At 40.8% G+C, this 14,794-nt stretch overlaps 2 protein-coding genes across 15 annotated transcripts in view; one reads left to right on the plus strand and one right to left on the minus strand.

Moving 5' to 3' along the window:
• Window positions 1-14,794, plus strand: part of TRIM59 (tripartite motif containing 59) — a 98,027-nt gene that overhangs the window by 54,207 nt on the left and 29,026 nt on the right. For 3 of the 6 annotated variants that reach the window (XR_006283718.1, XR_006283719.1, XR_006283720.1), the window contains 2 exons: window positions 2,622-2,781; window positions 10,597-10,730. The exons of 1 other annotated variant lie outside the window; for it this stretch is intronic. The gene's annotated coding sequence lies outside the window, so the exon portion shown is untranslated. Of the gene's footprint in view, window positions 1-2,621; window positions 2,782-3,662; window positions 3,791-10,596; window positions 10,731-14,794 lie in introns of those variants that run through there. 2 more of the 6 variants (XR_006283721.1, XR_006283722.1) reach the window with 2 other exon arrangements.
• SMC4 (structural maintenance of chromosomes 4) overlaps window positions 1-14,794 on the minus strand; it is a 101,901-nt gene that overhangs the window by 6,108 nt on the left and 80,999 nt on the right. For all 9 annotated transcript variants that reach the window (XM_027825516.3, XM_007063083.4, XM_043522309.1 and 6 more), the window contains 6 exons: window positions 11,175-11,327; window positions 10,891-11,017; window positions 4,948-5,137; window positions 3,637-3,781; window positions 1,977-2,150; window positions 7-189 (listed from right to left, as the gene is read on the minus strand). In XM_027825516.3, coding sequence (XP_027681317.2) covers window positions 7-189; window positions 1,977-2,150; window positions 3,637-3,781; window positions 4,948-5,137; window positions 10,891-11,017; window positions 11,175-11,327 — 972 coding nt within the window. The remainder of the gene's footprint in view (window positions 1-6; window positions 190-1,976; window positions 2,151-3,636; window positions 3,782-4,947; window positions 5,138-10,890; window positions 11,018-11,174; window positions 11,328-14,794) is intronic.

Raw genomic sequence — 14,794 nt, forward strand, 5'->3', positions numbered from 1 at the left:
CCTTACCTTTTTATTATATTCTGCAATGGCACCAAGGTTTGGTTTCATTTCATGACACTGGGCTTCTAAAAGAGCTATTTGATTAGTTAGAATGTCTGGATCTTTAATTGCTTCAAGTTCCTCTTGATTTAGCACTGAAAGCTCTTCAACTAGTTTATCTTCTGTGGGATGCAGTGATATTTTTGATATCTAGAATTCAGTTTAGACAGTTACTGAATATCACATTTATGCTTCACAGTACTAGTTATCAAATAAACCTTGAAAATAGCTTTTAATACTAAATATACCAATTTTAAAAAAAATCAGGTTAAATCCACTGGATCAGTACCCACATAGCCCTCTGAAACTAACAATTATGTCTTTCCCATTTCAACGCATTTTTGGTCCCCATTCAACCTACTCTATTCAGTGTTGGGAAAACAGTCTCTACAATATGCACCGAAGGTCAACAAATGCAATCTTTTACCTTATAATTCTGCTTCTCAAAACATTCATGCAGGATTCTCACAAATGTGTCTTAAGGTTTTGGAGTCTCTACAGGCAGCAGTAGTGGGTAAATATGCAAGTCACCCTGATTACTAGTGGTCATACACTACTCAGAACATTCTACATAGAACATTCCAATCAGTTCCTGGGGGAGTGAGAAGCAGCTAGTCCTAACTGGGGAATGAAGCCTTAGAAAAATATTCACCTTTGTAAGGGAAAAGAAATTATTTTTGTATTCTGCTATCCCCAAAAGTAACTTTAAAAGCTAGGCTGTAAATAACGCCTTGTCTAAACACAAAAGTTGCACTGATTTAAATAAAACTGTCTTTTAAGTAGGTATCAATCAGATGAAATAGTGAAACCAGAACAAGTCCCTATGTGGGCGCACTTAAATCTGGTTACAGCTATCTTATATTGATTAAACTTCACTTGGTAATTGACCAAGTTAAGCTACTACAATCTAAGACAGTTGTAAACAGTATAGCCACATAGGGATTTGGTCTGGTTTTACTAATTCTATTTAAAAGAATTTTACTTCAATCAGTGTAACTTTTAGGTTCAGACAGGCCTTAGATTTGAATGCTATCTATTTCCCTGAACAGATGGACATATGCATCAACTAGTCTATTATTCATATAAGGGAGTAAGTGCATGTTCAACCTATGCAGGTAAGCCAAAACTACCAATAAATATTTCATGAAAATGTGAAGCAGACTATCACCTCAAGAAGGAAATTGGTAGTTTTATTCCCATACAATGAATATCAGTGTTATTTCAGTGTCTGGGAAGCATCCCTATGTGCCCATAAGCATCTACCAGGTGTAGCATGCATAGGCAGTTGCCTGACTCCAGAAGAGACATAATGGCTCTCAAGGTGATCATCTTGGAGTTTTTTCTTTGACCATGTATTGATTTAGGTCCCTGAGTTTTAGGATGAGTAGGAACCCTTAACTTTGACCTACCAGGAAGTATTTGGAATCAAAACTCTTCTTCTTTTGTCCATTGCATGGGCTCAATGGCTTCAAGGAACGTGAGCCACACCTTAATCAACTTGCACCAAAGTAGGGTGCCAGGGCATAGAAACTGGACTGGAGTTCCTAGTCCAGGTATCTTTTGATCATAACTCTTGATAGTTTCTGGACAGGTGCTAAGTCAATTATAGCTGACAAAAATTGTTCATAAATAAAAGAAAGCGTGGAAAAGAAAGGTAGAGATGTTATGCTGGCTCTCTCAAAGATAAAAATGAATTCACAGAGGGAGCAGGTTGGTTGAAAAGGAAGGTGCCATTTTTATAGTTGCTTTTCAGAGCCATCACATTTCAAGAAAATACACTCTATACCAAAGGCCTTTTAAAAGTCATTTTTAAAAATACTTTTGGTTACATTCACCCATTTATCAGGAGACAAATTGTCACCACACAGATTAGTCACTCATGGTTTACAGTTCAAAATATGAAACCAAAATAAAATATTAAGTATTAAATATCTTACCTCTCTTTGCCAATATTTAATCTTTGATTGATGCTCACCAATATGACTGTCTATTTGTTCAATTTTAAGTCTAATATTAAGAGCCTCTTTTTGAAGAGCATGTTCATCTTCTTGAATTGCTTTCATCTCTTGAAGTAAATTGCGATGCTCCTCCTGAACCTCTGGTAATGACTCCTAAGCAGAAACACCAAAAAATGTAAAAAGAAAAGGAGTACTTGTGGCACCTCAGAGACTAACAAATTTATTTGAGCATAAGCCTTCATGAGCTACAGCTCACTTCATCGGATGCATTCAGTTTTTCCACTGTAGCTCACAAAAGTTTATGCTCAAATAAATTTGTTAGTCTCTAAGGTGCCACAAGTACTCCTTTTCTTTTTGCAAATACAGATTAATACGGCTGCTACTCTGAAACCAAAAAATGTGATGGTGAAGTTCAGTTAGTTGTTTGGGAAAGGTTTGTATTTCCAGTTTTATAAAATTTTAAAAAGTTTCTATTATAGTCGCCGTATTTTTAAATAAGTACCAGTTAAAATCTGTATATACACCGAAGAAACATTTTTGCTAGCATTTGTTTTAAACTAGCTTCTGAATCTGAACAAACCATTCTGTGAAAGTATGTCTTGAAATCTGTGTTTGAATTTGCAGAGCTGGATTATATTAATTCTATTAAGAGTATGCTTTGGAAGATAGTCAGTTCCAGTAGGTTGTGATGGTGTCATAGAAGCTGTCTTACTCCTGGGAACATCAGCCACCCAGGATGCCTGGTACTTGCTCTCACATGACCTGTGGATGATGTTCAGCTAAGGTAGGTGACTGCACTGCAACACTCCCCAACTTCTGCCACTGAATGCCTCCCTCCTCTCTCGGAAAAAAGAATAGGGAAGATAAGACAGCATCATTTTTGCCAATTTAAGCAGAAACTTGAAAGAGAAGAATTATGCTATTTGCATAGCCATATTATTGTATAACAGACAGGCCTTGGCTTCTTGGTTACCCTTAAACAAACAGAGCACCATTTCCCCATCTTGATTTCTTGTTTGCATGTGTTTTCTCCCATTAAGGCAGCCTGCTCAGTTTTTATGTGCAATTTGAAACTAAGAATTCTGCTTTAAGCACCTCAGATCAGAATTCTTGTAAATTTTGTTGGTTAACCTCAGAAGAATAGATCAAGGTAACTCGGAGGTAAAAAATTCTAAATTTAAAACCTGCCTGAAAACTGGTTCAGTAGGGCAAAATATTTAACATCTGCTTTTGTGTTGGTTCTGCAGTAAAGAGCACAAGGCACTGTAGGCCTCAAAAAAGACCGTCCTCTTTTATTTTATCCTTGACTGGATTTTTGGAGGGCAGGAAGAGTGGAAGACTTTTTATAAGATAAGAGACGTTACCCAAATATTTTTTAAGATGACCAAATTTGAGGCTTAGATATCCTTTTCATGAATATGCTTCTTGCTAAACTTGCAACCCCTTTTGGTTTTGTTATGCCTAGACCTTAGATGCCAATGGATAAGAAAATTCACTAGCACTTAGCGAAAGTCGGCTTGCCACAAAAATCTGATAAGATTGCAAGCCTCCTTATCCATAATCTCTGCCTGTAGAAAGTTATTAGTCCTGTGAAGTACATCCTTTTGGAAGAAGCACGAAGAACCAATATTACACCTACTTCAGCTTGTTTGCAGTTATTCATAACTTCTGTAGCTTTCTCTTCCAATGTTGTTAACTCTTCTGTTAGATCTTTCATTTCCTTTTCATTATCTCCAATTTCCTTCTCAGTGCGAAGAACAGATTCTTCTGATTTTTTCAGATTTCTGAATAAAGTAGGTATTTAAGATGTTTGCATATTAACATACAATTATGGTAAACATTTAGAAGTCTGGAAAGCACAATTAGTCTAGTTTACAGAGAAAATATATGTGCTACAGTATATGTAATCAACAGGTAAGGCTTACTTTATTATTTACACTCCAGTTTTTATCCCTGGGAAATACTACAATAAATGGGGTCTTCCTTCCTGAATCCATACCTACAACAGATGCTTATAATAGGATTACTTAATTTGTGTTCTCACTCAGTTAGAGTCTTGACATTTGATGTATGCATTTGTTATGGATTGCTGAGTATACAACATATCCCCAGTTTTTTCTGGGAGAGATCAGTCTTTTCAGATTTCAGTTGTTCAAGTGCCATTTTGAACTTGTATCTTAAAATGTTGTACGTTCGTTCATTATGGACAAATGATTATAGAAAAACAACGGAGGTTGCCATTTGGATCAGATAATGAAAAGGTCATTGGTGTAACAATGTACAAAAGTTATATTTATTTTTTCTTGTGAGGCAGCCATGTTTGGTATGAGGACTACAACTGGGAGACATTAATATTTTGAATTCAAAGAGGTTTTAGTCAAGGACCTGTTGGTTAGTGCGTGTGCTGCAGGCACCAATGACACTAGTCACATCTACTGAAATGGTGAATTACCATCAATTAATATAGATTAAAAAAGCTGGTGAAGAATTTATAAAACTCAGCTCCAGTTGGAAGGCTATTTTTATATTCCCATTGAAGGCATTAAAATCTTTGCCATAAACTAAACACTAGACTGGGAAGCAGAGAATTTGCTTCTAATTGACACTAAAAATGATTCACCCGTGAGGCCACAGCACAGGCAGTTCACTTAACCTCTACACCTCAGTTTTTCTTTCTATAACATGAGTATACTACTAACCTATTTGTTAGAGAAAAGAGTGAGAACCACTACCCTATCACAATCAGCCCCATGTTAGAAGAGAGAAAAAGTGTGTGTCCCTCCCAACTTCCTTCCCTCTAACCATAAAAGAAAGAAGGTGGACATGACCCCTAAGCTGACAAACCTTATGAACAAGGGATTCATGTTTGTGAAGTGACCAAGATAAAAGCATTATATTACTACAGTATCAGTGCTGATGTGTTTTAACTTGAGCACATAAAAGTGTTTACCTGTCTGCAGTCTTGATTGCCACCTGGGCTTTAGTAATAGCAGAAGCACATTCATCTATTTCCTTATTTATCTTATCAAGTTTGTCTTGCTGAGCTTTAAGTTTATGATTATTGATCTCAATTATGAGATTATGTAATCTTTTAACTTCACTTTCCACTTTACTAGCCTTTTCAGCAACACTCTCATAATCTGTCAATACAAAAGTTTGTGAATGATATGGTTAAACAAAAATGAAAATTTTTAATAGCTAGCAGTTTAATATCTTTAACAGGAGAACTGAAGAAGTTTCAATCAGTTCACAGAACTATTATTTTCAGTGCTAAAACAAACATGCTAGGTCTAAATTAGAGAAGGTTTGCTGATATACCTATACAAGCAAGCCCTCCTCATGTAGACATAGGTTATATAGTCAAAAAAGTGCTTTTGCCAGTATGGCTTATACCAGTTCCCTGAACAAAATACTCTAAATAAGCCAAACACACTTATGCCCCTATAGAAATGTCATAAAAGGTCACACCTCTAGCAGACATTACCATACTGGCAAAAGTTTCTAGTGTAGACCTAGCCACAATCCATTACTGCATCACTGTCCTTGGCTGCATTATGTGGCTACATAAAACCCTTGTTGATAACCTTCCAGACAATATCATAAGTATTATTTTCTGCATTCATTTGACCGTCAAAGTTTGGAAGAGGCTAGCACTGAAAGAACTAATAATTAACCCTTATTCAGTAGTTTTTCATATATTTAAACTTTTTTGATCAGCAGCAGACCATATTTCGATGCCACAGAATTGTGTGTGGAATAAAAAGCCATCTATCTATGTCCAAAAATATGAAGAGTTTTTAATAAAAATACAACCCCTATCAGAAAGGAGTTAAACTCAGCTGAAAGAAATGGTACATCTCCTAAGCCTTTCCACTTTTACCATCAGCTCTTCCATGTGGCCAGAGTCCATAGCCAGCTTTAGGGCTCTTATCAGACTACCAACCTAATTTTCAGCCAAGAAAGCTCACCAGCTCCTTCTGGCATCTATAATTTCTATACAGAACTCCACCCTTGACTTCCATTCAAACTTATAGAAACTATAGCACTGACCCTCCTTCCCCTAACTCCTCTGGTTATGCATCATACCCTGGCCTAATTCTAAGCTTCTGCAGCTCTGCTTGCCAGGGTAGGTAACCACTCTTCTAAATCAACTAGCTCTTCTAGCAGGATTAAATACAAAGCCTCAGCCAATTAGATATCCTTTGGCCAAGCTGGCTGCCCCTTAGATTTCTCCAGAGGTCACAATGATAATCTGTTAAGAGTTTCAGGAATTCTAAGCAGTAGCCAAAAGCTCTTACTATCCAGGTGTGTAACCCCACTTTCCCCAGGATGATTGTGGCTTTGTAAAGATACTGACGGAGACAGTGATTGAAATAAAAATCAGAAACCATCTTTGTTACAAATGTGGGGCCAGGCCCAGGTTCAGCTTTGCTCTTATAAAAAAAAAAAAAAAAAAAAATCTGCCAGTAGTGCATCCAACTACAAGACTCCCCTATCCAAAGTAATGGCTAAGAGACAGTGTAGGAAGTGATAAGAGAGCAAGATCCTACAAGATCCTACAGAATCATAGAATATTAGGGTTGGAAGAGACTTCAGGAGGTCATCTAGTCCAATCCCCTGCTCAAAGCAGGACCAACACCATCTAAATCATCCCAGCCAGGGCTTTGTCAAGCCGGGCCTTAAAAACCTCTAAGGATGGAGGTTCCACCACCTCCCTAGGTAACCCATTCCAGTACTTCATCACCCTCCTAGTGAAATAGTGTTTCCTAATATCCAACCTAGACCTCCACTGCAACTTGAGTCCATTGCTTCTTGTTCTGCCATCTGTGACCACTAAGAACAGCCTAGCTCCAACCTCTTTGGAACCCCCCTTCAGGTATTGAAGACTGCTATCAAATCCCCCCTCACTCTTTTCTGCTCACTAAATAACCCAAGTCCCCTCAGCCTCTCCTCGTAAGTCATGTGCTCCTGCCCTCTAATCATTTTCGTTGCCCTCCGCTGGACTCTCCGATTTGTCTAAATCCCTTCTGTAATGGGGGGACCAAAACTGGACACAATACTCCAGGTGTGGCCTCACCAGCGCCAAATAGAGGGGAATAATCACTTCCCTTGATCTGCTGGCAATGCTCCTACTAATATAGCTCAATATGCCATTGGCCTTCTTGGCGACAAGGGCACACTGCTGACTCTCATCCAGCTTCTCGTTCACAGTAATCCCCAGGTCCTTTTCTACAGCACTGCTGCTTAGCCAGTCGGTCCCCAGCCTGTAGCGGTGCATTGGATTCTTCCTTCCTAAGTGCAGGACTCTGCACTTGTCCTTGTTGAACCTAGTGTCATCTGCAAACTTGCTGAGGGTACAGTTCACCCATCATCCAGATCATTAATAAGGATGTTGAACAAAACCGGCCCCAAGACCAACCCCTGCGGCACTCCACTTGATACCAGCTGCCAACTAGACATCGAACCGTTGATCACTACCCTTTGAGCCTGACAATCTAGCCAGCTTTCTATCCACCTTATAGTCCATTCATCCAATCCATACTACTTTAACTTGCTGGCAAGAATACTGTGGGAGACCATATCAAAAGCTTTGCTAAAGTCAAGATATATCACATCCACCGCTTTCCCCATATCCACAGAGCCAGTTATCTCATCATAGAAGGCAATCAGGTTGGTCAGGCATGACTTGCCCTTGGTGAATCCTGATCACCTTCCTCGCCTCCAAGTGCTTCAAAATGGATTCCTTGAGGACCTGCTCCATGATTTTGCCGGGGACTGAAGTGAGGCTGACCGGTCTGTAGTTCCCCAGGTTCTCTTTCTTCCCTTTTTAAAATACGGACACTATATTTGCCTTTTTCCAGTCGTCTGGGACCTCCCCCAATCGCCACGAATTTTCAAAGATAATGGTTCTGCAATCACATCAGCCAACTCCCTCAGCACCCTTGGATACATTAGATCTGGACCCATGGACTTGTGCATGTCCAGCTTTTCTACATAGTCCTTAACCTGTTCTTTCACCAGTGAGGGCTGTTCACTTCCTCCCCATACTGTGTTGCCCAGTGCAGCAGTCTGGGAGCCGACCTTGTCTGTGAAGACTGAGGCAAAAAAAACATTGAGTACTTCAGCTTTTTCCACATCATCTGTCACTATGTTGCCTCTTCCATTCAGTAAGGGTCCCACACTTTTCCTGACCACCTTCTTGTTGCTAACATATCTGTAGAAACCCTTCTTGTTACCCTTCACATCCCTTGCTAGCAGCAACTCCAATTGTGCCTTGGCCTTCCTGATTACACCTCTGCATGCTCAAGCAATATTTTTATACTCCTCCCTAAGCTGTCCAAATTTCCACTTCTTGTAAGCTTCCTTTTTGAGTTTAAGCTCACTGAAGATTTCACTGTTAAACTAAGCTGGTCACCTGCCATATTTGCTATTCTTTCTGCACATCAGGATGGTTTGTTCCTGCTCCTTCAATAAGGCTTCTTTAAAATACAGTCAGCTCTCCTGGACTCCTTTTCCCCTCATATTAGTCTCCCAGGGGATCCTGCCCATCAGTTCCCTAAGGGAGTCTGTTTGCTTTTCTGAAGTCCAAGGTCTGTATTTTGCTATACTCATTTCTTCCTTTTGTCAGGATCCTGAACTCAACCATTTCATGGTCACTACTGCCTAGGTTGCCACCCACTTCTACTCCCCTACCAATTCTTCCTTGTTTGTAAGCAGCAGGTCAAGAGGAGCTCAGACTGAAAGAGCTCTTTTGTAAGCCTATTCAGAAACAAATTCAGATGTTGGGGACCAATCAGTTCATGAGCAGAAGGGTATAGATTTGTAAGATCTTTAAAGAACTCTTCACAAAGGATGGACAAATAAATATCAAGATCTCTTTCAAAACAGTGTGATATGATGAGACAGCAGCCAAATAAATCTTAGCTGTTGCTAATCACAATTTTGTAGTTTTAAAGAAAAAGTCCAATATTGCATACTGGTTCAAGGCCTCTGACCTGAGAGAATCTCCAGAACAGTTTTCACTTCGATTTCAATGGGAGCTCTAAGTTACTAAGCACCTTTGAAAAAAATCAGACCTCTTATTTAAGTGCCTACTTAGGAGACTAATTTTAGGGTATCAATTTTTTGGAAAATCTTAGCCTAATTTTGTAACAAACTTTTATTAGCTACTTAGAAGAAAAACAAGCTAGTCACTCTGTGCAAGGGAGAAGAGGCAAGTTTTCATGTCTACACCAATTGGCAGAAGAAAAAGAACTGAGGGATGGTTAGAGGTGGGGTACTTCTATCGTCCGTCAGTAGAATATATGGATACAAAAATGGGCGTATGCTCCCTTGCTACCAGTACCGCTCAAAAAAAAAGTACTGTGGCCATCTGGACAGGCAGGTGTCTCCTATAGTATGGTTCTGTGAAGGCAGTGTCATGAAAGAAAAAATATTAAAAGAAGAACTGTCAAATTGTTAACACATATGCCTTATTTTATACCAAAAAACAAAAAATTACACGAAAATAATTATGCTTACTGTTTTGTTTCTTCAATTGGAAAAATGAAGGCGATGAAAGATTCCTGTATTTTAAGATACACATTTCTTCATAAATAGCAAAACTATATGATTTGTATGCATTTTATAGCGAATAGGACTATACAAAAAACAAAGAATAAAGTCCAGTGATTGTGATTAAGGCAATTGTTTATCAAGTTCTGTACAAAACCATAATTTTTCTAACTTTTTGAGTTACTATTGTCCAGGGTTTAGTCATAGTTTGCTTGCCGAAAACTATGATCTGAATTGCTTGCGATGGTGTGCACAACATCATATAAAGTGTAATGCAGGTGAATTAAAGTAAAAACAACAAAAAACAGATTTGACTTTTTCATATTAATTTTTGGATTAACAAACCTCAACATTATTAAGAAATATCAGTAAAAATACGACACAAATTATGTTTCAACCATTTAAATAAATTACCTTCAGCGCAGTTTTTGGTGGTAAAGATCTTAAATTACATGTGAAAATGAACAAATGAAAGTAACAGTAAGAAAAGGACTTTACCTAAAAGTATTCCTGTAAAACAGCACTGGAAGAAGAAAACGTGCCTCAAGGTTTTTTTTATATTGAAGGGCTAAAATCCATTAACGTGTATGTAAGATCTTAACTACAGTTTCTGTTAAGAACTATTCATATAGGCCCAGAGTCCACAGCTTGGTCTGGGCCATGAGGGCTAGCTAACAAAGAACAATACATGGCTAAAAGAAAGCTGGGGTAGACAGACAAACTTGTGTGTTTCAAGTCAATGAGCGGAGTCAGCATAACTCTAGATGGTGGGCCGTAATTGGGTGTCCTTATCGCAAGTTACAGACACACAAAGTGCTGAGAAGGGCCTCAAGGTTAACTCCCTGGTGCAGGAAGAAGATAATGGTACAATACCCCTCAGATGCCAAACAGAGTTCAGGGAGAGGCTTAACATGATTGACATGAGTTATGACATTCTCCCTTCACAGATGTATGCCAATCCTAGTCCACAGAAATGCAAGGGTAAAACTATAAACAGTTGTTATTGTTAAATAGTAATTACTGCTTCTTTGCTTTACATCTCCAGGAACGTACCTGTTGGTCAACCGGGAGCCATTATGTAATCTTTTAGACCATTGGCTTATTGTGCTTGTCTTGCTGCTAGAACCTATCCAGAGGCTCGGGACACCCAACCCGTCGCTTCTCTCCACTCAATGAGCTGTGCGTAATAAACCTTTGTGCTTGACTCTACATTGTGTCCATTTCTGTTCCTTCAATATCATTGGTCAATCTGAACAAAACCAGTTATAAAATTCACCCCAATCGTGATTGATAAGTGGACATTGCTATAATTTATATCTAGAACTAAAATAAAACATACCTTTTTTGAAAGTATTAAGGGTTTTTTCTAGCTGTTTCTGTTTGTTCTTGTCAGGAGCAGCAGCAATTACATTAGCCTCAAGTTCTTTAACCTGGACTTTCAAGTGAACTTCTTGTTCTGATAAACTCTACAAAATAGAAGATTGTTAGAATACTGTACTAAGAATGGAAGATTTTTTCATGTTAGCAAGGGGTGTAAGAGCTGTCAAAGTTAACATAATGGCAATCTACTTTCAGCCTTAACTATGGAGATACTTGGCACCTCTCAGAAATAAACACATTCACCTGGATACTCGCAGTATACTTTTCTAAAGTGTTTCTCATTTCCTGGACACACAGACGCAATTTTACTATGGCTTCTTCAAGTTGCACTTTCTCTTCTTGATACTGCATTGCTTTTATGGAATCCTTTTGCAGCTGAGATTCCATTTTATTGGCCTATAAATATAAATGTTATATAAAAGTGATTGATTACAAAAATCATTTATATAGCACTACCTCTTTAAACTGAGATGTACAACACAACAAGACCCATACCCCTGAACAATTTATAATCTCCTAAAAACAAAAGAAACTCAACAGAAAACCTGGGACAACAGTTCAGGGAAGAACAAACAAGTAAGATTATTGCTGACGAGACAGACTCAGACAGTGAAAGAGAAGACAGAATTGTAAGAGAAGAGGAAACTAAAGAAGACTTCTTGTCAGAATGTTTGGGGCAGGGAAGAAGGTTACAAATAGGTGACACTAGAGAAGGCTTGACATGGGATGGTGGTAAAAGGGTTGATGAGAAAATAATAAAACTATTTAGAAAAGAAGATAGTCCTGAAAGGGGAAAGAATGAGGGCTTGTCTACACACAGAATTGCACTGGTTTGTAATAAAGGTGTTATTTCAAGTAGATTAAGTTGAATTGATTTCAGAGACTGTGTGGACACTTATGTCAGTTTAAACCAGGTTTATTTTGATTTAGCTAAGCCCTGGTCTACACTAGGACTTTAGGTCGAATTTAGCAGTGTTAAGTCGATGTAAACCTGCACCTGTCCACACAATGAAGCCCTTTATTTCGACTTAAAGGGCTCTTAAAATCGATTTCCGTATTCCACCCCTGACAAGTGGATTAGCGCTTAAATTGGCCTTGCCAGGTCGAATTTGGGGAACTGTGGACACAATTTGACGGTATTGGCCTCCGGGAGCTATCCCAGAGTGCTCCATTGTGACCGCTCTGGACAGCACTCTCAACTCAGATGCACTGGCAAGGTAGACAGGAAAAGAACTGCGAACTTTTGAATCTCATTTCTGTTTGGCCAGCGTGGCAAGCTGCAGGTGACCATGCAGAGCTCATTAGCAGAGGTGACCATGATGGAGTCCCAGAATCGCAAAAGAGCTCCAGCACGGACTGAACGGGAGGTACGGGATCTGATCGCTGTATGGGGAGAGGAATCCGTGCTATCAGAACTCCGTTCCAGTTTTAGAAATGCCAAAACCTTTGTCAAAATCTCCCAGGGCATGAAGGACAGAGGCCATAACAGGGATCCGAAGCAGTGCCGCGTGAAACTTAAGGAGTTGAGGCAAGCCTACCAGAAAACCAGAGGGGCGAACAGCCGCTCCGGGTCAGAGCCCCAAACATGCCGCTTCTATGATGAGCTGCATGCCATTTTAGGGGGTTCAGCCACCACTACCCCAGCCGTGTTGTTTGACTCCTTCAATGGAGATGGAGGCAACACGGAAGCAGGTTTTGGGGACGAAGAAGAAGATGATGATGAGGTTGTAGATAGCTCACAGCAAGCAAGTGGAGAAACCGGTTTTCCCGACAGCCAGGAACTGTTTCTCACCCTGGACCTGGAGCCAGTACCCCCCGAACCCACCCAAGGCTGCCTCCTGGACCCGGCAGGCGGAGAAGGGACCTCCGGTGAGTGTACCTTTTAAAATACTATACACGGTTTAAAAGCAAGCATGTGAAAGGATTAATTTGCCCTGACATTCGCGGCTCTCCTGGATGTACTCCCAAAGCCTTTGCAAAAGGTTTCTGGGGAGGGCAGCCTTATTGCGTCCTTCATGGCAGGACACTTTACCACTCCAGGCCAGTAACACGTACTCGGGAATCATTGTACAACAAAGCATTGCAGTGTATGTTTGCTGGCGTTCAAACAACATCCGTTCTTTATCTCTCTGTGTTATCCTCAGGAGAGTGAGATATCATTCATGATCTCCTGGTTGAAATAGGGTGCTTTTCTTCAGGGGACATTCAGAGGAGCCCGTTCCTGCTGAGCTGTTTGCCTGCGGCTGAACAGAAATGTTCCCCGCTGTTAGCCACGGGGAGGGTTGAGGGGGTAGCCATGCGGTGGGGGGGAGGGAAAATGCGACCTTGTAACGAAAGCACATGTGCTATGTATGTAATGTTAACAGCAAGGTTTACCCTGAAAGACTGTAGCCACTGTTTTAAAAAATGTGTCTTTTTAAATACCGCTGTCCCCTTTTTTTTCCTCCACCAGCTGCATGTGTTTCAATGATCACAGGATCTTCTCCTTCCCAGAGGCTAGTGAAGATTAGAAAGAAAAAAAAAAAATGCACTCGTGATGAAATGTTCTCTGAGCTCATGCTGTCCTCCCACACTGACAGAGCACAGACGAATGCGTGGAGGCAAATGATGTCAGAGTGCAGGAAAGCACAAAATGACCGGGAGGAGAGGTGGTGGGCTGAAGAGAGTAAGTGGCGGGCTGAAGACAGGGCTGAAGCTCAAATGTGGCGGCAGTGTGATGAGAGGAGGCAGGATTCAATGCTGAGGCTGCTGGAGGACCAAACCAGTATGCTCCAGTGTATGGTTGAGCTGCAGCAAAGGCAGCTGGAGCACAGACTGCCACTACAGCCCCTGTGTAACCAACCGCCCTCCTCCCCCAGTTCCATAGCCTCCACACCTAGACGCCCAAGAATGCGTTGGGGGGGCCACCGGCCAACCAGCCACTCCACCACAGAGGATTGCCCCAAAAAAAGAAGGCTGGCATTCAATAAATTTTAAAGTTGTAAACTTTTAAAGTGCTGTGTGGCATTTTCCTTCCCTCCTCCACCACCCCTCCTGGGCTACTTGGTAGTCATCCCCCTATTTGTGTGATGAATGAATAAAGAATGCATGAATGTGAAGCAACAATGACTTTATTGCCTCTGCAAGCAATGATTAAAGGGAGGAGGGGAGGGTGGTTAGCTTGCAGGGAAGTAGAGTGAACCAAGGGGCGGGGGGTTTCATCAAGGAGAAACAAACAGAATTTTCACACCGTAGCCTGGCCAGTCATGAAACTGGTTTTCAAAGCTTCTCTGATGCGTACCGCGCCCTCCTGTGCTCTTCTAACCGCCCTGGTGTCTGGCTGCGCGTAACCAGCAGCCAGGCGATTTGCCTCAACCTCCCACCCCGCCATAAACGTCTCCCCCTTACTCTCACAGATATTGTGGAGCACACAGCAAGCAGTAATAACAGTGGGAATACTGGTTTCGCTGAGGTCTAAGCGAGGCAGTAAACTGCGCCAGCGCGCCTTTAAACGTCCAAATGCACATTCTACCACCATTCTGCACTTGCTCGACCTGTAGTTGAACAGCTCCTGACTACTGTCCAGGCTGCCTGTGTACGGCTTCATGAGTCATGGCATTAAGGGGTAGGCTGGGTCCCCAAGGATACATATAGGCATTTCAACGTCCCCAACAGTTATTTTCTAGTCTGGGAATAAAGTCCCTTCCTGCAGCTTTTGAAACAGACCAGAGTTCCTGAAGATGCGAGCGTCATGTACCTTTCCCGGCCATCCCACGTTGATGTTGGTGAAACGTCCCTTGTGATCCACCAGTGCTTGCAGCACTATTGAAAAGTACCCCTTGCGGTTTATGTACTCGCCGGCTTGGTGCTCCAGTGCCAAGATA

Source organism: Chelonia mydas, chromosome 9 (genome assembly GCF_015237465.2).
Source record: "Chelonia mydas isolate rCheMyd1 chromosome 9, rCheMyd1.pri.v2, whole genome shotgun sequence".
Lineage (NCBI taxonomy): Eukaryota > Metazoa > Chordata > Testudines > Cheloniidae > Chelonia > Chelonia mydas.